Source organism: Fukomys damarensis, unplaced genomic scaffold (assembly GCF_012274545.1).
Source record: "Fukomys damarensis isolate Sample0158 unplaced genomic scaffold, DMR_v1.0_HiC HiC_scaffold_12, whole genome shotgun sequence".
Taxonomy (NCBI): Eukaryota; Metazoa; Chordata; class Mammalia; order Rodentia; family Bathyergidae; genus Fukomys; species Fukomys damarensis.
Genome location: NW_022900924.1, coordinates 55,863,810 through 55,885,837, shown reverse-complemented (window position 1 = coordinate 55,885,837; position 22,028 = coordinate 55,863,810). Strand labels below are relative to the sequence as shown.

General features: G+C 55.3%; 1 protein-coding gene across 1 annotated transcript in view; it reads left to right on the top strand.

The window, feature by feature from the left end:
* Limd1 (LIM domains containing 1) overlaps positions 1 to 22,028 on the top strand; it is a gene marked incomplete at its 5' end in the record, with an annotated part of 35,168 nt that overhangs the window by 11,080 nt on the left and 2,060 nt on the right. Inside the window, 7 exons of the mRNA XM_010624581.1 lie at positions 3,070 to 3,171; positions 14,106 to 14,173; positions 15,742 to 15,804; positions 19,844 to 19,974; positions 20,546 to 20,597; positions 21,186 to 21,254; positions 21,991 to 22,024. Of these exons, the coding sequence (XP_010622883.1) occupies positions 3,070 to 3,171; positions 14,106 to 14,173; positions 15,742 to 15,804; positions 19,844 to 19,974; positions 20,546 to 20,597; positions 21,186 to 21,254; positions 21,991 to 22,024 (519 nt within the window). The remainder of the gene's footprint in view (positions 1 to 3,069; positions 3,172 to 14,105; positions 14,174 to 15,741; positions 15,805 to 19,843; positions 19,975 to 20,545; positions 20,598 to 21,185; positions 21,255 to 21,990; positions 22,025 to 22,028) is intronic.

The following is a 22,028-nucleotide window of genomic DNA, read 5'->3' as shown; positions in this document are numbered from 1 at the left end:
GGATAAAGACACTGGTACGTCCATTCAGTGGAATATCATTCAACCCTGAAAAGAAATGAACTAAGCCATGTTAGGTATGTGTACGGACTTCTCACGACAGATGTGATCATTATATACTGAAAAACAGTACTAAGAAAAAGAAAAAATGAGCTAACTTGGCCAAATACCCACGTGCACGTGTATTGCCAGCAGCTTTATTTGTAACAGCCCCAAACCAGAACCCCGCCAGTACCCGTCGGCGGGCGGATGGATGGACAGACAACGTGCGGGAGGACCTGTGCCTCTTCTGGGCTGGGGAGTATGCACCGCCTTCCTTGTGATTTCACAGTGAAGGCAACTGTCACCCTTTAAATGTGTGCAGCTTCTTGTATGTCTCTATTACCTCGTTCAGACAGTTCAAGGAAGATGAAAGATCAGCCCGCTTTTGGAGTTCAAGGCCAGCCTGAGCTCCAAAGTGAGATCCTGTCTCAAAAAAAATGTGCCTCTGGCTGCAGTTTGGAGATGGGTTATGGGGCGGTGGGTGCAGTTTCGGGGAGATTGTCTTCCCCTCTTGCTCTGCCGAAAGTATGTTGGGCAGCCTTGGGGCCTGGATGGCTGCCGTGCGGGTGGTGAGGCCCTGCGCAGCCCGCCGGCCCTTCGCTCTCCTCCGTGTGGAGCCCGCCTCTCCTCAGCTCCCTGAGTCTGCAGCCACGGGAAACCGATCCTCTAGGGCAGCGCTGGTCCCAGCCGTCCCGAGGGCCGAGGCTGGAAGAGCCTGGCGGTAAAGGTCCCGGGTCCAGATCCATCTCCACACACGGCTGCGTGGCCTTCAGCCAGCGGCAGGGCCTTCCTGGAACTTGGGGCGCCCGGACCCGGAACGGAGCCTGCAGTGCTTGCTCTGCCCCTACACCCCCAGGACCCTGGACGGTCTGCCTTCCCACTGCCCCGTCTCAGGGTCCCCTCCCGGCCGAGGGCTTCCTTCCTTCCTCGCTTTGTGTCTGGCTCTTGGGCAGCCCCAGGGACCGGAGCACAGCAGATCCCCGGGAAGAGCAGCCCGGAGCCGGCGCCTCACACGGGGTCGGTTAAAACGTGCCGAGTGGTCGGCTTGTAATTTGTGTCTTTTACTGTTGAGAGCCATACTCGGGAAGATAAGTGAGCAGAGCATGGACTCCAGTTAATGACAGTGCTTAGGGAGGGTCTTAGGGCCAACTGGGCCGCCCTCTGCAATTTACTTTGAAGTAAATGTCTCAGAAGTAGGATGGGGCCACCCACTCGGAACCCCTGTTGTCTCTCCTAGGCAGAAGCTGTCTTTCTTCCGGTAAATGTTACTTAGAAAACAGAAATAAGGCGGGGCTGGGTGGTGGCTTCAGTCACCAGCCCTGCGAAAATATAGAAAAGAGAATCGAGGCAGAGGGGTGTGGGGAGGGGTAGGAGGACAAGGGGCGACCACTCTTCGTGTTGTGCTGTATTTTCTCCTTGAATATTTCTTTTCAGTACTGGGGACTGAACCCAGGGGCGCGATACCGCTGAGCTGCACCCCAGCCTTTCTCGTCTGAGACAGGGTCTCACCGAGTCACACAGGCTGGCCTGGGCCCCGCCGTCCTCCTGCTCGTCCCGAGGGGCTGGGATAGCAGTGTGCACGGTGCTGGCTCTGAGCCCTTTTACATATTTATGTATTTATTGGTACTGGGGATTGAGCTCGGGTCCTTGCGCTTGCAAGGCAGGCCACCGAGCCGCCGAGCTAAATCCCCGGCCCTTATTGTGGTTTTTTTAAGACACGTCTCACTATGTAGTCTGGGCTGGCCTTGAACTCACAGCGATCCTCCTGTCTCAGCCGCCCAAGTGTGGGGATCACGGGCGTGCGCCACAAGCCCGGCCCTTTTCTTAACCTCCCATGTTACTTACATAATTGTGATGTCTTCACCTCCGTGTCACGGGTGAGTTATTCCAAAGGGGCTTCACGCCCGGTCCCCGGCCTGTGCTGTTGCTGTGGGGATGCTGGGCTGGCTGGGACAGACATGGGGCCCATTCCCGGGCAGGGGGCTGTGGGGAACTCATTTGATGCCGCGGCAGGCACCTTGTCGCCTCACCTGCATCCTCCATGATGTGTGTCTGTCCATGTATTGTGCATTTTGGGGTGGTGCTCACGGGGCCCACACTGTCCCCCAGGGGCTGCTGCTCCTGCAGACTGGGAGGGGAGCCCAGCCTCAGTGACAGGGCCCTCAGCGGGGCTGCCCGAGAGAACATGGGGGTATGGGGGGAGGCACTGCTCAGGTCTGGTCCTTTTCACAAAGAGCGAGGGTAATAGCCCTACTTGTGGGGTCCACAGAGCATTAAGGGCAGTGATTGGAGTGAAACTGCCTGACCCGCCTGCCTGGCAAGCTACAGTCCTGGTGCAGCCGGGACCCAGGCATCTCCGGAGAACTCGGCAGGGCAGTGGGTTGGCCCACTTGGGTTTTCTGAACCCTAGCGGAGGATGAGGTGTACAGCCGGGCCCAGGTCCTGCTTGGGGCTGCTTCCAGCTGCTCAGAGGCCTGGACTGGGAGGAAACAGCTCTTTTGTTTGTTTGTTTGTTTGTTTGTTTTATTTATTTATTTATTTTTTTTTGAGGCAGGGTCTCACTATGTAGCTGAGACTAACCTGGAATTCACTATGTAGCCCAGGTTGGTCGCGAACTCACAGCGATCCTCCTGCCTCAGCCTCCCGAATGCTGGGATTGCAGGCATGTGCCACCGCGCCTGGCTAAGGGAGAGAGAGAGCTCTTGTAGCTGGGAAGGGACGAGGGATGGAGGGAGGGAAGGCGACGTAAAAGAATTAAGATTCGTGAGGTACCCGTGCCAGCTCCCCAGGCTGTGATTCCAGGATGAAGGGAATCATGCACCACACGTGGACCGATAAAAATGAGAAATAGGTCCATCCAGCAAAAACAGAGAGAAGAGGACAGCTCACAGAGGGACAGTCATCCGAAGGAGCCACCCAGCGATGGGCTGGTCGAGGGCAGGGTGGCTTCACGCCCTGTCCCTTGGCTTTGCTGTGACTCAGTTGACCCCGTTGGCTCTCTGGACTCACCGGTGTGTTCTTGCCTTGCAGGAGCCTGCGTGAAGTGCAGCAAAGGAGTGTTTGGGGCCGGCCAGGCCTGCCAGGCCATGGGCAACCTCTACCATGACGCCTGCTTCACCTGTGCCTCCTGCAGTAAGTGTGGGTGTGGGGGAGGATGGGCCGACGGTCAGCCACGGCCAGTGTGATGCGGGCGGGCTTGGGCCTGGAGTGGCCAAGAGGCGAGTGTGCCACGCACGCACTGGGCATCTGGCTTGCGGGCTGGAACCTGGCAGCTCACTGGTGTCAGCCGGGAGATCGGAACCCAGCCAGGCCCGGGCAAGCAGAGGGAAGCTCTGGGGCTGGGCTCCTCAGGCACCCCGGGCTGAGCACCCCGGTTTGGTGCCTGGCGCCTCATCTCTGTGGAGAAGGGGAGGAGGCGCCTGCTCGCCGCGGCTTGGGCACCGCTGCACACCTCCTGGTGCCCGGGGTAGAGCTGGCTCCGTGGGCTCACACTGCAGCCCAGAGCACGTGCCTGACAGACCGTGGTTTGTGCCTTGAGCAGGGTTCGCCCTTGGTGGCAAACACCAGGAAAGACTCGGGGCTGCTCAGGGGCTCCGCTGTGTGGTGCCCCACCCTGAGACCCCAGGCTGCCCGGAACCCACCTCCCCGCCTGGCCTGGCCTCTCCCTGTCTCTGAGCACTGTGGACCTGTTTAGCAGAAAGCTGGTGGGAACAAGCTGCTTCTGATGGTGCCTTCTCTCTGGGTCCTCCTGGAAGGGCGCAGGAGCTCCCGGCCTCTCTGATCAGGGCGGGATCCCCATTCCTGAGGCCCTGCCCCTTCCAGCCATGGGCTTGGAGGTGGGGATTGGAGCACAGCAACTTCAGGGGGCCCAGGCGCAGGGCAGAGCCTCTGGCTGCACTTGAGAAGCCTTCTGTTTCTGAGAGGCCGGAGTTCTTCTCACAAGGACCGAGCTCCGAGGGCTTTCCTGGGTGTACACTGGAAGCCTGTGTGAGGCATGACAGAGCGCTATCCGTCGCGTGCTCCTTCCTCTCCCCGTCCTCCCTCTGAATGTCCGTCTGTCACTTCCACCCCGCCCCACGGTGCTCCGCAGCCGTGGAGCCCTTGCCCGGCACCGGAAGGCCAGGCCCCAGTGCCTCCTCCAGCAGAGGCCCTCCATGGCGAGCTCTGCGCGCCTGTTGTCCCAAAGCTGGGGTTCCCTGGTGTTGCCGAGGCGCAGAGCCCCAGCCTGCGTCAGTGGTGGAGCAAGCTGGGTGGGGCTGCGAGACCGTGGTGCCGGGGCCAGGCCTGTGTCGGCTTTGCTGCGCCGTAGCCCTGCCGCATTTACCTTGGCCCTGTGGGTCCTTGGGCAGCTCGCTGGGTCCCTGTCCCTGTCGGTCCAAGGAATGGCGCTGAGGACAGAGCGGCTGGCCAGTGTGCCGTGGGGACACAGGGCAGGACTTGCGTCCCCTGGGGTTCTGGCCGGCTGCAGGGCGTCACGCCCAGGTGGGTCCCCTGCCCGGTGCTCACGTTTCTGGCTCAGGGTCCGGGGCGGCGACGTTCAGTTCAGTTCGTGTTTGGCGGTGAGAACCGCACCTCAGGAGGTGAAGTCTGATCCTAGCGTGCGCTTTCACTTCTAAGTTTCCCTGCCCGGGTTGGCCCGGGTTCGTGCTTGTTCTCTGGAGCTGCGATCACGAAGTGTCCACAACACCGCGCGTGGTCCCGGTTCCCGCTGCCTTCCTGGTGTCTGCGTCTCCCCTTCCTGTGGTCTCCTTGCGGCTCCTGCCTGAAGAAGGGCGGAGCCACGGCCCCGGTCCCTTTCCTTGCTGTGAGTGTTTGGCCGCGTGGAGATGTGCGCTGTGACCCTTGTCGCACCCGAGTGGGCGGGCAGGAGAGGCAGTGGTCAGCAGGCCAGCTCTGGGTGTCCAGAGGTGTCTGAGCAGGGGCTGGCGCCATCCGTGTTCAGAGAGAGGAGGGATGCAGGGAAGACAGCGCCTGAAGGGGTCCCACAGAGGACAGCAGACCAGCAGGGAGGAAGTAGGTGGGGCGCGTCCTCCCTAAGACTGGAGATTTGGAGCCGGGCCTGGTGGCGCACACCTGTGATCCCAGCCCTTGGGAGGCTGGGGCGGGAGGGTCACTGCAGATTCAAGGCCAGCCTGGCAAGACCCTGTCTAAAAATAAATAGGTAAGTAGATAAAAAGGAAGATTCTGTTCATTTTGTAAAGAGTAAGGGAATTCCATCCGGGGGTCATGGTGAAGCGCTCCACCGCCCTTCTTAGTGCTCACACTTGCTGTTACTTTTCCACTGTGTGAGCCAGAAGCTGCTTGGTGGAGTCACTGTCCTCCGGGGGCAGGGAGCACGAGAGTGCCCAGGACAGCCCGAGCCCGGAGGCCGCTGAGGGCCGGGAGGAGCGGTCACTCAGGATGCGGGGGCACACCGAGGGGCAGCTGGGCAGCCCCACCTGGGGGAACTCCACCCTCGCCCTGAGGTCATGGGATACCGTCACGCCCTCAGGCACCAGAGATCATTTCCAGCCTGGGAAAGTCTCCCAGGGTGGCAGCCTGCAGGACAGCACAGCACCATTTCGTCCCCCAAGGGACAGGGGACGTGAGGACGAGGACGGACCTAGGCCTTGGGAGGGAGGTGCTCTGACCCGGCAGGAAGTAGGGAGCCGCCTGGAGTCCCAGGAAAGGGCTCGTCAGCTGCTTGGGTTCTTTGGGTTTTTGAGACAGGGTCTCGCCGTGTAGCCCAGGTTGGCCTCAAACTCGTGGTGATCCTCCTGCCTCAGCCTCCGAGGGCTGGGGGTCAGGACCGTGCCCTCTTCGTGGTGAGTCATGTGTTCCTGCCCCATGGTGCCCAGTCACCTTTGGACTCTAGATGTTGTAGGTTTAGCCTCAGGAGCCCTGGGTATTTCGCATTCTTTTGCCTTCTGGGCTTTGCCACTAGCAGCTGAAAACAGCGACCCTTCCCAGCCTCCCGTTTTCCACTTGCTGCTGGCCTCAGGTGCTCCCCAGGCTTGGCTGGAGGGCGCAGGCATTGTGTCCGCCTCGCCACCTCGGGATTTCTTCCATCTCGGAGCCGAGTGCAGACCTGCGCCCAGCTGCAGCCTCGCATCTCCCAGTGCTCTCTCCCTGCCCTGGTCAGCAATGGCCTGATGCAGTGGGAACAGAAAAGCAGAGTGGATTTGTAACGCTGCAACAGCAAGGAAGACCCGGGCGTGGTGGCACACACCTGTCATCCCAGCACTCGGGATGCTGAGGCAGGAGGATCGCTGTGGATTCAAAGCCATGTCCGGAATTTAGCTCAGTGGAGCCACTGCCTGCCTTGAAAGCACAAGGTCCCGAGTTCGATCTCAGGTACCAAAAAAAAAAAAAAAAAAAAAAAAAATTCAAGGCCAGCAGCCTGGGTTACATAGTGAGTTCAAGGTCAGCCTGGACTGCAGGGCGAGATCCAGACTAAAAATCTTTAAAAAAAAAATATGGAAGAAGCTCCGCAGGTGGCAAGAAGGACACATTGGAGCAGATGGCGGGAAGGGTGCACAGCGGCGCTGACCTCCGCTGGCGCAGTGGCTGTGATAGGGCTGGGACTGTGTCTCATTTTCTGTGGGACTGCATTTTACAGGAGACCAAGTCAGACAGAGGGAAATTAAACGCCACCCCACCCAGCTGGTAACCACAGCAGAGCCGAGAAGGACGAGGAGTCATTTTAGTCCTCGAGGGTGTCGCTGGCTTCCCCGCTGTGACGCCTCTGCTAAGTGGCTCAAGAGGCTCGGGGCAGCCTGGGGTCCCCTTCCTGGGAGGGCAGAGGCTAGGGGGACCCCAGCCTGAGCAACCCCACTCCCACCTTCTGCCCATTCCTTGGCTTGCTGAACCCGGCGAGCCTGCACCCCGTTTCTTGGAGTCAGGCCAACGTGGTTGATTTTAGTTGCTTTTATTAGCAGTACCCCCACCTTGTCCTGTGGGTTGGGCTGCACTGAGCTGCATCCCCAGCCCCTTTTTATGCTTTATTTCAAGACAGGGTCTTGCTAAGTCACCAGGTTGCATGGCCTGGGATCAAACTTGCATTCTTCCTGCCTCAGCCTCCCAGAGTGCTGGGATTACAGGCATCACACACAACGCCTGGCCAGCAGTACCTTTTCGAAGTTCATCTGCTCTGGAAAAGGCCGTGTGTAGCGGGGCTGGGTTGTGCTCTGACATCCTGGTCACAGGAGGCCATTGAGTGCCCGCTCAAGACCCAAACTGAGCCTCTCGAGTTACCGTATTCATGTCTGTCGTCTGGAGAGCCCGGTGGGCAGGGGGATGGGACTGACAGGGACCAGACCCCAGCGCCCGGTCCGGTGAGTGCTGACTTCTGGCGCCCGTTCTCTCAGCCCCGCTCCGTGCTGGGGGAGCCCCACTTTGCTCGCGGGCGAGGTGTTTGGGAACTGAAATCTCAGGATGGCTCCAGCTAAGGACCGCTCATGGCCTTCTGGAAGGGAGGTGAAGCGCAGGTGGCCGGCCGAGGTTCAGCTGCGCCTGTGTTGTGCAGCTGCCTGGAGTGACAGCCTCTGCAGCTGACAGGGCCATCATAGCCTTCTCAGTACGGGTGCCCTGGAGCAGAATCGAGCGCCACTGTGGGAAGCGTCTCTGGAGCAGATGCTCTGTACATTTATCAGTTAGTATTTCATAAGCTCTGCTGCACCATGAAAATCAGGAGCACTTCTGACACAGAACTCAAAGACTGGGTGTCTGGTGTGTGGCCAGTGTGCCTGTTGCCTGCTCTGTCCTCATGGGTGCTTCATTTGTTTTGTCTAGAGCAGGCTCTTGCTCTGTAGTTCTGACCTTGAACTCACTGTGCAGCCTGGGATGGCCTCAAACTCAGCGATCCTCCTGCCTCAGCCTCCTGAGTGCTGAGATTTGTGGCCTGCACCACCATGCTGGGCAACAGCCTGATTCCGAAAGCAGAATTTTGAAGCTGTAACACGAGCCCTGCCACCTAGCCAGCATTTTTATGTTTGGTGCCGATGATCCAGGAGGGTCTAGGCTTTGGCTTAGCACTTTGCTTGGACCAGGACAGGGGACAGCCTCACTGGGTGGTTCTCAAAGTGTGGGCCCTGGACTGGTGCCATCCACACGGCCTCCAACTTTCTGGCAGTGTGAGTTCTCACACACCCTCCCACTATTAAAACCAGAAGCTAAGGCCCCGGCCCAGCAGCCTGGGTTGTCAGCAGCCTGCCTGTGGTCACCAAGCCTCATGTGGAAGCCCTGATGCCGGAACTCTGGTATTTGGGGGTAACGGTGTGAGCTGGAGCCCCCCAGAGGGAGGGGCGCCCCTGGAAGTGCAGGAGATGTGCAAAATTCTCTGGTATCTGACACCAGACGACAGAGAGCAGGACCTGGAGGGGTGAGTTCGAGGCCAGCCCGAACTACACAGCCACATCCTGTCTGAAAAGACCAAAAACCAACATTTTGTCCCAGGGGGACCAGGCTTGAACCATGACTCTCCTTTTAGCAACATAGGTCACTTGACCGCTTTAGCTTTTGTTTCCCGCTGGCAAAATGCAAACCCTGCCATAGTCGGGTAAGAAACGTCCCTGCCATGTTGGGCGTCTTACTCCCAGGTGGAGAAAAGGCTGCGCCCCGCGGGCAGCCAGCTACGCTCTGGCGCCACCCAGTGGTGCCTCGGGCTGTAGCTTGGAGTCGAGGAGGTGATCCTGGGTTCTGCCCCTGCTCTGCCCCACACAGGGACAGGGGTGCCTGAGTGGCCCCCCAGCTGTCTATTTCCTTGGTCGGGCCTGGTGCGATTCTGCCTGGTGGTCTCCCTGCCGCCTCCTTGCCTTGCAAGCTCAGGTAGCTGTTCCTGCTGGCTGTGGCCCACCGCAGGGGTCCCCTCGCCCCAAAGATGGGCATACCAGCCTCTTCCAGGGAGGCCGGAGTGTCAGCAGCAGTCTCTTCTGGGTGTGTCACCACGAGGGCTCACAGCCCCTGCGTGAGATGTCATCATGGCCTGCCGTATGAAAGAGCCTTGGGTGTAAAGACAGGAATAAAAAGAGGCTGGGTTCTGTCTGTCGGTGGCACTCGGTAGTGCTGGTGGCCTCCTGGCGCCCTGCATCAAGCACATGTCAGGGTGCAGGACCCACGCTCTTGTGAAGTCGTCACGTTGGGGCTGACAATGCACTGTGAGCCACCTCGCCCGGCTGAGAGCATGCGTTCTGCCCGTCCTTGCTCCAGACACAAGTGGCGTCTTCACTTCTGCCTCACGGTGCGGGGCACCCTCGCCTTTCTCTGACACCTAGAGTGGGCGACTTGGAGGAGGAAGTGCCAGTGTCGACTTCCTGCCGAGGGCAGGTGGCAGTGCAGGGACAGGGGGTGGGGCTGTCGTGCACAACACATCAAGGTTTTAAATAATTTTCAGAAACACTCGAGAGCCCCACACATGGTGCCCGGAACATGGAAGCCGTCAGCAGGAGTCTGTCCTTCTGCCTTACTCTGACACTGTGCCAACCCGCTGAACGCCATGTGCGGTGTCTGAGCTCCGGTGGTTTTCAAACCAGGAGAGGAAACTGCAGTTTGAGGCATTAAGAGTGACTCAGTTCCACCCTCAAGGGCCTGCGCATCTGTGGGGAGGGCCCTCAGGTTTTGAATTTTGGGTAATAAGGAGTCAGATGCAGCTGCTGGGCCCCTCCCCAGCCTCTAGTGTCTGGACAAGGGGTCAGGTACCCAGCTCCCTGGGCAGGGAGGTGCCTGTAGCCAGCTGGGTGAGTTCTGAAGTGAAACTCAAGCCAGGCTGGGTGACGCATGCCTGTGATCCCAGCACTCAGGAGGCTAACTTGGGAAGAGCACTTAAAGTTCCAGGCCAGCCCCGGCTACATAGCAAGACCCTGTCTCAAAAGAAAGAAAGAAAGAAAGACCGAAAAACCCAAATAAATAAAACAAAGCTCAGAACTTGCTCATCAGCAGATAGTTAGGGAAGGGCGAGGAAGGTAGAAGAAGCAAACAGCGTACAAACTTCTCCATCATGTGCAGGCTCAGTGGCCTCAGCAACAGACTTCCTCTTCATGTATGTGAGACACACATTTCTGAAGTGTTTTTCTTTTCATAGTATAAGATTTTATATTTAAAATAGCTTTTTCATGTTACACATCATTCTAGAAAAATGGAATATAAAAATGAAGTAAAAAAAAAAAAGGTACAATTTCAGCCAGGCAAAGTGGCATGGGCCTGTAATCCTGGCACGCCAGGAGGCTGAGGCAGGGGGATCACACGTTTGAGCTCAGCTTGGGCAATTTAGCAAGCCCCTGTCTCAAAAGTGCCTGGGACATCACTAAGAAGTTCCTAGATTCGATCCGGTAACACACACACACACGTGCGCGTGCGCACACGGAAGTGAGATTTGTTTCTCTCACATACCCCCCCCCCCCCAGCTAAAGTTTAGAGTATGGAAGTAGTGACCGAAAGTGGGATTGAGCGCGAGTTGACGGCGACCTTTTGGTGTGTTCATTGCTATGTCAGCATCTCCTGTGAGCGCACTGGAATGACCCTGAGCCCCTTCTGCGGCGTGAGCATCTTCCGGTGTCCCGGGAACTGCCCAAGTGGCCTGTTAAGTGGCCGTGTGACACTTCATAGTTGAGATGGGCACCGTGTTCTGTGCTCGTTCCTCTCCAGTGTGGAGCAGAGTAAATATTTACTGCACTGGTCACTGTTTGGCAAAGCTGGGTCCGGGATGGCCCCGTGAGTCAGAGCTGAGTGCTTTCCACCCTCACCCGTAGCTTAGGACAGCACAGTGTCAGCCGCCCAGGCCTCCGCGTCCCTGTCGCCCTCACAGATGTCAGAGCTCTTGTGGATTTGTATTTGTTAAAACCCTGTTAGCCGTGGCGATCTTCCTCTGTGGTTTCTGGCCCAGAGGCAGGACGCAGCACGGATTGCTGGGCCGCGCCCAGAGTGTTGTGCAGCTGGGCGAGGAGGAGGCCCCGCCCCGGAAGTCCTGTCTCCCGCGGGCCCCCTCGCTCCCTCTAGTGGCCCTCTCCGGAACTGCAGCCCGTGCCCTCCAGGAAGGGCCAGAGCCTCAGCTCCAACGGACCTGGATTTATTTGTGGTCAGACAATGACTGGCTTCCTGGTTTCCTTCCTGGTTGTGCAGCAGTTCGCAAAGGGGGCTGAATATGTCCCTGTCACGTCGCTCCTGGCAGGACCGAGGGCAGCAGATCTCCCACCCAGGTGTCTGACGGAGCAAAAGGCGGAAGAGAAACTCTAGCATACCCTTTTCCCAAGTGCTGAGCCTGCTCAGTCCTTGGAGAGAGAGGAAGGCTTAAACAAGTAGTTCCAGCTAATTTCATGGCCGTCCGGGGCTTTCTGTGGGTGAACCCAGAAGTCACTTGGCCGAGGACACTCTTGTCAGCCTAGGTTGGCGGTCAGGAAATACCAGTGAGGCTTGGAGGACTTGGGAACCTTCCTGAAGTGAGGGTGACCTTAGCTTTGAGGGAGGAACAGCTTCGGAGAGCTTCAGAGTTGTCCCCAAGGGCTTGCCATGCCTCCCCACTCTGCTATTATAAAATTGACGCAGTCGTTGCAGAAAAGGACTAATTAAAAATCACCTGTTTCTTGCACTCGGATAATGACCATTAACATTTGATGCACATCTGATGTGTGAGTGTACACATAATTGAGTAGGTGTAGTCATAACTGTATTCACACACAAGCACACATAGTACGTGGAAGACTCCTAAACTACTTTACATGTTTCCATGTCATTAAATCATTATTGGAAGACGTGATTTTTTATGGCTGCATAATATTCCAACCTGTGTACATGCCATCATTTATTTCATAAGAATTGGACATTTGGTTCACATTCATTCTTGATAAGACACTATATGTATTGCTGAGATGAGGATCTTCTAGACAGTCTAACTTTGATGATTTATCTATGAATTACTGTAGCAGAACTTTTTGGGCCCCCAAAAAATCAAAACTATATTTAATACCAAATTTCTTTCCTAAAAATTTGGTCCAGTGTCTAAACTCCAAAGAGCTTGAGAGTCCATTTGTGTTGCTACCAAACCTGAGTGTCACTGTTCGGCCTTTGCCAGTCTGACAGTAAAGCATAGCATAATATTATTATTTATTTTCTGCAGCGCTGGGGGTTGAACCCAAGGTCTCACACATGCTCTGTCATGGAGCTGCAACCCCAGCACCTATTATAATTTATAGTCTTTTAAATATGGGGAAAGCTAGAGGTTTCCTTTTACAGGTACTGGTCTTTCATACTTCCTTTGTTGTTTGTTTTCCCCATTATTTATTTACTTACTTTTGTGGTACTGGGGATTGAACCCAGGGCTTTCTAATGGAACTACTGTACATCCCCAGCCTTTTTTTTTAAAAATGTTTTGAGACAGGGACTCACTAAATTGCTAGAACTTGCTAGGCTAGAACTTGAGATTCTCCTGCCTCAGCCTGCCCCTAAGAGCACTGGGATTAAAGGTGTACACTACCTTGGTTGGCTGTCTGGTCTTTTCCCATTCTTTACTTCTATTTCATAGAGAGCTGTTATTATTTGTATATTGGGGTCATCTTTTTATGTCATGTAGCACAGATGTTTTCACTAGGTTTTTTTTTTTTCTTTTTCTTTCTTTTGAGACAGGGTCTCACTATGTAGCCCAGGCTGGCCTCGAAATCACAGTGATCCTCCTGCCTCTGCCTCCCTAGTGCTGGGATTACAGGTGTGTACCACCATGCCTGGCTGTTTTCTCAAGTTTGTTATTGGCTTTGGTTTATAGTGTTTCATCTGAAGATAGAGGTACGTGTGTCTGTCTCTGTGTGTTTTACATGTGGAAAATAAGACTTATTTACCTATCACCTAGAATGCACAGGCATATATTTTATTTTGGTTCTGTATAGTTTTTCAGGTTTCTTTTTGTTGTTTGTTTTTGTTTTTATTGTACTGAGGATTGAACTCGGGATCTTGTGCTTGTGAGGTGGTGGTGGAACCACTGAGCCAAATCCCCAGCCTGGTCTGTGTATTTTTAATAAAGGAAATAATAGAATGTGATTGATCACTAAGAATCATCTTGGTTCTCCTCATCTTGCTTCTTCCTTCCCTAGGGCAGCTGCTGTAATGAACTTGGAGTGTGGCTCTATCGATGGCCAGATGTGGTGGCACAGGCCTATAATCCCAGCCCTCGGGAGGCTGAGGCAGGAGGATCACCAGGAGTTCCAGGCCAGCCTGGGCTACATAGTGAGTTCAAGGCCAGCCTGAACTGCATAGTGAGACCCTGTCTCTAAAAACCAAACAAACTAAACAAGACATGTATAGATCACATGCTTTCCTGTTTAAATACTGTTGTGTAATACCTCATCCACTGAGTATAATTCCAGTTTTCTTCTGTGTATCATCCAATGTTATATTGTGGGGAATATTGAAGATGCTCCCGGTTCTGTGAAAACAGTGTTGCCCTGACATCAGCATGGGCCCCTTAGGCACATTTGTGGATCTTCTGAAGGGCAACCCCGGCGCCGTGCTGGGGTTCATGTGGCTCTGTAGCTCTAGTGACACTGATAGCGTTCCCAGGCGGTCATCCCAATGGACCCTCCCACCCGCAGTCTCCAGACACGTTTTGTTAAATATAGTGGTTTTATAGCCAGTCCTCAGAGCAAGGTGGAATCGCACGGTGGTTTCCATTTGTGTCGGCTGGTGGACTGGTGTCTTTCACTATGTTACGGTTACTAGATTGTTATTAACAGCCCTAGTTATGGCCCAAGCTTCTAACATGAACTTCCCCTTCCGGTCCTTGGCTCATGTTCTCATTGGGTTACTGACCATTTTCCTACTGATTTGTTGGTGTCCCGTGTGGCCCCGTCTGATCGTTGGCTGCATTTCCCAGTACAGTCTTGAGTACACACTTTAGATCCCTGCACAGTGCTCTGGTGTGAAGCTGACTTGAGATGATAATAACATCTCCAAAGAATGAAGCGTCTCCTGAGGACGAAGTTCCGGGAACAACCGGAAGCAGCCCTAGATCCGCAGCGCAGGGCTCCGGGCTGGCTCCAGCCTTTCCCCTCTTCTCACTGTGTTAACGTTTTTCTTTTTACCCTGTCTTTGTGTTCTTTCCTTAGGCCGGAGACTGAGAGGAAAAGCCTTCTATTTCGTCAATGGCAAAGTGTTCTGTGAGGAGGACTTCCTGGTGAGTGTGAGGTCCAGGGCACTGGGCAGCTCCCCGGGTCCGGCCCGCACGGCCTGGGCCCCTGCCTCAGCTCCGGCCGTCGCCCTGCTTCCCGCGCCTTCCTGCCCTCCCCTGTCTATCTCCAAGTCTGTCTCCCATTGGCTGAGCTCCCTTCGGGGGAGGAAGTGGCTCATCATGACTCCTGCTTGCTAATAACAGACACCAGACCCAAACTGGTTCGGCAGTGCTGGCCTGGTCTCACAGGTGTGCTCGTGCCCAGCCCTCCTTTGCCGCCTGAAGATGGCTCCCTGACACCCATTGGCCATTTGTGGGTCACATGCCCACCTGGGGCCAAAGTCATTGGTGTTGGTGGAATGCAGGACTCTGATTGGCCTGGTTTGAGCCAGGGCCCACCCCACCTGAGCTACAGGAGCCTCACTTGGGGGTGGGGCAGGATCCCAGGCGGAATTAAACTTTGAGCACGCGCAGCTGATCTCTCTCCTTCGGCATAAAGTTGCAGAAAAGGACCCGATTTTCCCGTTTCCTGCCTCTACAGTCGGTACATTCACTGTTAAGTTGCGTTTCTAGTACATGAGCTTCAGATATCCACCAAGTGTGTAGAATCCAGCAGGCTTTATTCTGCCCCCTCTTCCCTTCCCCTCCCACTTCCTCCCCCTCTGTCCCTCACATCCCTTTTTTCACAATGGGGATTGATCCAGGGTCTTTACGCTGAATTACATCCTCAGCTCCCCCGCCTTTTTTAAATTTGTGAAACAGTCTCACTAGGGCTCAAACTTTTGATCTTTCTGCCTCACCCTCCCAGGGTGTGGGATGACAGGCGTGTGTCACGGTGCCCAGTTTCCAGGATGTTTTAAGAGAGTTCTTCATGTCTTTCAAGACTTTAGGAGCGTGTGGGTGCGGTTTGATAAAGTAGATGTTTATCACTTTTTTTGAAGCTAACTATAGAAAACATTAGCTTTTTCATTTTATATTGCCGCTGGGTTTGAACACATGCTTTGCTATTGAGCTCCACCCACAGCATGGCATTAGTTTTTGAATGAGAACCAGACTTAGTTTCAGTTCTGTCCCTACCCCGAAATTGGATGTGTGACTGAGGCACTCCTCGGAGATCACTTAACCTCCGAGAGGAGCTTTCCTTGCTTCCATCTGCCGCGTCAGGATAACAGCTAACACGCTGCAGAGGTGTTTTCAGATGTCAGAGGTGATCTCCAACTTGAGCATTCTTCAGAGCGCCCCCTGGAGGGCCTGTGAAAATTCGACGGCCAGACTCTACCTGAGTTTCCGGTTCAGCAGCTCTGCTGCGGGGCTCAAGAGTCTGCCGGTCTCACAAGATTCCAGGTGATGCCAGGGAACTTGGCTTCTTTAAGTGCAGCGTCTCACACAGAGCCTGGCACTCCGTGGGTGCCCCAGCACCGCTGTGTTTGGAGCAAGTGGCATGAGTATGCGTAATACCTTTTGTGGCCGGAGGAGGTTCGGCGCTGTCCTTGCACCGGGTGACCCGTCTTTCTCAGGAGTTCCTTGTCATCTCTACTCGGCCTGGGTCTAACTTTCCTTTTCTGCCTCTGCAGTACTCTGGCTTCCAGCAGTCTGCCGACAGGTGTTTTCTTTGTGGACATCTGATCATGGACATGGTGAGTAGCATCAGCTGAGTGAAACCACAGCGTCCTGGGAGGAAGAGCCATCAGGGAAGGAGGAAGTGAATAGCCCAGCGCAGTGTTTCCTTCTTACTTGTGGTTGCAGCTGGTTTCATGAAAAGACGTCCCCGTGCAGTGCGTCCTGAGTGGCTAAGGGAACCCATACTCAGGGCTGTCGCTGTGTGTGTGTGTGTCCTCACCTGCCCAGACCCCTCGATGCTGTGGGTCTGACCACGCTCTCCCCTATGGGCTGCTGGGCACAAGCTGGCCCCTCTCCGATTTCCCTGTACTCCTCGCGGCTTTCAGGCGGGGAGAACAGGGTGTCGTTGCTGAGAGACAAATGCAGCCCACAGCCAGGTAAACGTGGTTGCTTCGCCCGTGTTCTTCCGAGCGCCCGCCATTCCTAAGATGAGCTTCAGGCCTGTCTCTTAGTTTTCAGATGGTGCAGGGACTGTGGTGTCACATCACATTCTGGCTCGGCCACTGCCTGGCTGAGGTACCCTGGGCCGCAGTGTCTTTGTCTCTCTGTTGCGGACAGTTTCCTTATACAGTCAGGTTGTGACGTTGACGAACAGGGGTGTCAAACTGCTCACTACAGGAAACCTGCCTGCAGGAATTTCGTTCATATAGTGGTCATGGGAAGTGATTATAAAACATGATTTTAGTCAGGAAGCATTAAATCCCTCCCCTTCCTGACCCATTAATTCCATCCTGGAGAAGAGGTCTGGTGATGATTGCTTTTTTTTCTTAAAACTTGTTGCTGGGCCGGGGATTTAGCTCAGCGGTTCGGTGGTCTGCCTTGCACTCACAAGGACCCAAGTTCAATCCCTGGTACCAAAAAACAAAAAACAAAAAACAAAAAAACCCAAGAAAACAAAAGAACTGTTGTTGTTGTTTTGCTTTCTTTTGGTTTTGTTTTTTTTTTTGTTGTTGTTGTTGTTTTAAACAGGGTCTCATTATATAGTCCTGGCCTTGAACTCACTGTAGCCCAGGCTAGCCTCAAACTCATGGTGATCATCCTGCCTCAGCCTCCTGAGTGTGGGTCAAGGAAGCTCTGGCTGAGGTAACTCACTCTGCTTTGTGGCACAGTGCACCAAGGACCTGTGAGATACCTCACCCCTGTGGCCTCTGATCCCTCTATAGTCTAGATTGGCCTTCCTTACAGTGAGGTAGGGAAGCAGAGGCTGCTGGTCCTCTGGAGCCCTGGATTCAGTGATGACTTGGAACATCTGTTTTTCTTCCTTCTGCAGATGAGAGCAGGCCTGGGTCAGGGGAAGGGAATCTCCCCCACTTCCTATATGAAAGCCTGTGCATCCAGGAAGGGCAGGAAGTGGCTGGGGACAGGAGATCTACTACAGGGGATGATGAGGAATCAAATCTGCAGTCTCCTTGGTCTTCTCCATGAATGTCTATCTGGTAGTGACTCCCAGTTTTAAGGACAGAACCCGTGACTGCTGCCAAGAATTTTAATACAATAATGGACATATGAGCTCTAGAGTAGAGCTCCAGTTGTCCAAGTCTTGGTATAAATTTTCTGCATCCCCCTTCTTAATAGAGGACATGTTCTGGAACAAGGTGTTAACTCGACAGGTAGGAGCCTGATGGTGCTTCACAGCCTCCTGTTCAAAGAATTCAACAGGACAAGTAATGAATTTAAAAGCTTAACATTTATTAAGGGAAAAGAGGAAGAAAAGAAGTGCTTTAAAGAAGTCCCCTCAAGAAAACAGAAGAGGAAATACACCTTGCGCGGGCGGACCACTAAAAAAGTGAGGGAACAGTAGCCACTGAAGCCGTCGGCCGCCATCTTTAATAGCTTCCCTCTGACGTCATATCCGGTGACCCTCACGGCCCTCCGTGTATGCGACCCCGTGATGGGCAGGTCTCTGTGAGTGACAGCTAATACCCGATGGTCCGGGCAGTTTGCCTTGCTGGATCTCCAGCCAGGAGGGTGCGTTCCCACATCCCAGAATTACTGTACTGCTGGGTGCAGCAGAGTGGCAACTTGTTCCATCCTCAGTTGGCACCATGTGGGTTACATTTTCCGAGGCTGTCTTTCTGCTAAGGCAGCATGAGTCTGGGAGGATCCGTCTCCCAAGGCCCAAAGTGCACCCTGGGCTTTGGAAGCCGGCGGTGGTTCTAACTCTGCAGCTTTCTGATCCTGAGGCCTCCCAGAGGTCCCCTCCCTGGCCTCATGTGCACTGTTGTTACCAGTGGAGGCTTCCAGTGGAGGGAGCGTGACAGCGCCCTTCTTTTAATTGTTTGATAGGTTGATTGAAACAGGATCTCACTATGTAGCCTAGGCTGGCCTTAAATTTAGCAACCCTCTTGTCTCAGCCTACTGAGTGTCGGGATTACAGGCATGCACCGCCATCCCCAGCTTGTCCAAAGCCTCTTGCATGGCTGTGAGTGTTTGGGTGCTCATTAGCTCACAGGGATTCCATAGTTTGGTTATTTTTTGCTGCTTCAAAGCACAAGGAATTGCAGAGATAAATCTGCTATTGAGTCAGCAAAGTTGCTGCCTAGGACAAATTAGAGAAAATCGAAGACTGGTTCCCGCTTGTATCGATGCATCATAATGACCTCATTAAAGCACCCATGTGCTGGACCTTCTCAGGAGTTCTGACTCGGGAAGACTGGGATGGGGCCTGGCAGTGTGTGTTTCTCCCAGGTCCAGGGGCCGCACTTCGAGAACCACTGATTTCACAGGAGTGGGAACCGTGTCTCCCCTCACAGGAGGTTTGGAGGTGGGCAGTTCCCTGTCGAGCTAATTCGGTTACTCACTGACTCTGGGGGTGTCTGAGGAGTCCCCGCAAGGAGATGGGCACCACAACTGGCCCAGAAGCGTTCTCCACTGACCTGGGGAGGCACAGGCAGGTGTGTTTATTGGGCAGATTCAGAAGGGCCTGTGCAGAGAGGGGCGCAGGGGTGCGGTATCTGGGATGTCGTCAGCATGGTGACGAGAGCTACTATGTACCCCCGTCTGCTTCTGTAAGGTCAGGTTGCTCATTGGGCTAAGCAAACACTGGCTTTGTCAATGAGGTGAGCCTGCAGGCCGTGGGCTGGGAGTTTGGGGCCGGGTACCCAGTTGATACTGCTGTTTCTTTGTGGGTGGAAATCTTTCCAATTTGTGGGTTTTTAGTATTGGAAGATACACAGTCCAATGTATGACTGTACGGTATTGGATCTTTAAGACTCCTAAGAATTTAGGAGTGAGGAGTATTGAAGAAACAGTGTTGGGTGAAAAGGGCATTGTGACCTTGGCTGGCTTTGATTTTTTTTTTTTTTTTTGGTACTGGGAATCGAACTCAGGACCTCTCACTTGCCAGGCAGGCCCTGTGCGGCTGAGCTAAACCCCCAGCTTTTGATTGAGTTTTGAAGCTGCAGGGTTGGTTGGTTGGTTTTTAATTTCAGTTTCTTGTCTCCTTCCTGTTTTTATTTCTTCCTTCCCGCCTTACCCTCCCTAGGATGTCCTCCTCCTCGTGCTGCCCTGGTTTCAGGATGGGGCTAGGAGTATCCACTCCGGGTCAGACTGTGCTGGGAGGACCTGGTGGTGGACCCTCCCTTATCCTCATTTACCCAGCATCCTGCTTCTCCTGTGGATTTAGCATATCTGTTCTGTTTGTAGTGGGGCAGGATCTTGCTGTGTAGTCAGAGCTGGCCTTGCACTCACCATGTAGCCCAGGCTGGCCTCAAACTCCGAGCAGTCCTCCTGCCTCAGCCTCCCAGGTGCTGGGATCATAGATGTGTGCATCACCATGGCCAGCTGTTGCATTTTTTTCTGGGGCAGAGCTCCTCCTCTGGGAGTGGGATTCTGGAAAGGAGCCCTCTTAATTCCCTCCCAGCTCAGCGACCCAGGAGGCTGCAGGAAGAGGACCGCTGTCCCACCTGTCCACACAGCTACCCAGACTGGTCTGTGTCCAGGCAGAATGTTGGGAGGAGCCTGCTCCACGTTGGGACTCCACGCTCCCTTCTCCCACCATCCCTCCCTTTCTCATAGCCCCTGCTGATTTTTAGCCTCTCTTCCTTTACGCCGCAGATCCTGCAGGCCCTGGGGAAGTCCTACCACCCCGGCTGTTTCCGCTGTGTCATCTGTAACGAGTGTCTGGATGGGGTCCCCTTCACCGTGGACCCAGAGAACAAGATCTACTGTGTCCGAGATTACCACAAGTAAGGGGGGGTGACAGGAACCCCACGCATGCAAGGCCCACACTGACCTCACTGGGCTGGAGGGTGGACACAGTGGCAGTGTGATGGTAGCTGCTTTGCGCCACATGGCCACAGTCAGCCAAGGTTTAGTGGCTTTGAGGGCTGTAGCACAGTCTTGGATGGCACCTTGCTGCTGCTAGAGGTTGGAACCAGTTAAAGTCACATTTAATGTAAGAACAGAACAAAAGCTGGTTATTGGAGCCCTGTTTAGGCCTCAGCAGGAATCCAGCAACCCGTGGCCCTCGATTTCTGGACCTCACTGGGGTTGGTCCAGACCCCTGGAGCACCAAGGGAACAAAGGAAGCTCCAGCTGGGAACAAGCCCAGAGCCTCTGCACTGTAGGGTTTTCTGCTGAGGGAGCAGGGGAAGGGGAACAGGCAGTGGGAGGGGAGGGAAGGGGAGAGAGGCACACAGAGACAGACCCAGAGAGGCTCAGCCCTGGCCTGGGCGCAGGTGGGAGGGCGCTGGCCGGGTGGCTGTGGGGTGGACACAGCACGCCGCTAGTGTCTGTCTGCTTCCTCTTTCTGTGCAGGGTGCTAGCCCCGAAGTGTGCGGCCTGCCGGCTCCCCATCCTCCCACCCGAGGTGAGATGCCTGGCACACCTGCCCCATCCTGGCCTCCTCCCTTCTGCTGTCACCCTTGAGCACACCTCGCTCTGGTCCATCTGTGAGACCCCTGGTGTCACCAGCCAGCTTCCCAGCCCCTGCCCTGCTGTCCCTCTCAGCAGGTCAGACTCTCTTAGATTAGCAGGGGAGTAGAAAGAGCTTGTCTTTTACTAATTTTTTCTTTTTCTTTATTATTTCTTTTACTTTTTGTTTTGTTTCTGAGACAGGGTCTCTCTCACTGTGTAGTCCAGGCTGGCCTTGAACTCATAGTGATCCTCCTGCCTCACGGCCTCCCTAGTGCTGGGATTAGAGCCCTGTGCCACCACGCCCAGCCCAGTGACAGTTTTTAAGAACAGATGTCCCAGTCGGTCCTCTTCTCGGTGCTGGCAGGCATCCCGGAGGTCCCCTGCCCCTCTCACGGCCTCACCCTTCCGTTCCCTGCACCTTTGGGTACCCACACCTGACCCACATCCCCTCCTGACCACCTGCCTGTCTCCCCGTCTTCCCAACCCCTCCCTGTGGCCCCCCCCGGCCTCTGCAGCCCACCTCGCTTCCCTTCCATCCCAGGGCTCCGATGAGACGATCCGCGTGGTGTCCATGGACAGAGACTACCACGTGGAATGCTACCGCTGCGAGGTAGGCCCTCCCGCAGCCAGGCCCTGGGAGCGTGGGAGGCTGAGGCAGAGGGGCTTCAAGTCCTGGGCAACGGAGGGACTTGGCAAGGCCTCGTCTCAATATGAAGACAGGAGAGCTGGGGACATAGCTTAGAGCACAGGCCCTGGGATCCGTCCCCACTCTGCAAACCCCCCAAACAAGCAGAACTGGCGAGTCCTGAGGCGAGGCGGGCGAGGGTCCTGTCGGGAGAGCCGCCAGGCAGGTGTGTGGTGGGAGGTGCCCTCCTGACCCGGCAGTGGGGCACAGGAGTGGGTCCCCTGCCCTTGTCTGCCCCGGGCCCCGGGAAGGACGCCGTGGGGCTTCAGTGCTCCGAGTGGGTTCCTGGGAGAGATTAGATCCACCGTGTGCCCCGGTAGGTGGGAGGACGGGGTGTGGGTGACGTGCAGGCGGGTCCCCCTGCCAGCGCCGAGGACGTGGGTGGCACTCGTGGCCCGGGGACCCCAGGTGCCTGCAGAAGAGCATGGAGACGTTTGCTGGGCGCCCCCTCCATTCACCCCAGATCAGCACTGTCCCCACCACCGAGTCACATCTGCTGTTACAGTGGCCACGCGTAAAGCCCGGGGAACTCAGGTCTCCCCGGCTCCAGCATGTCCCTTGGTGGGGACCGCGGGGACACCGGAGCCCCTCTGCCGACTCTCGGGGTGTGGGTCTCGGGGTCTGTTCTGCCTCGGTCCCACCGGCTTCCCTGCCTCCCCAGGACTGTGGCCTGGAACTCAATGACGAGGACGGTCGCCG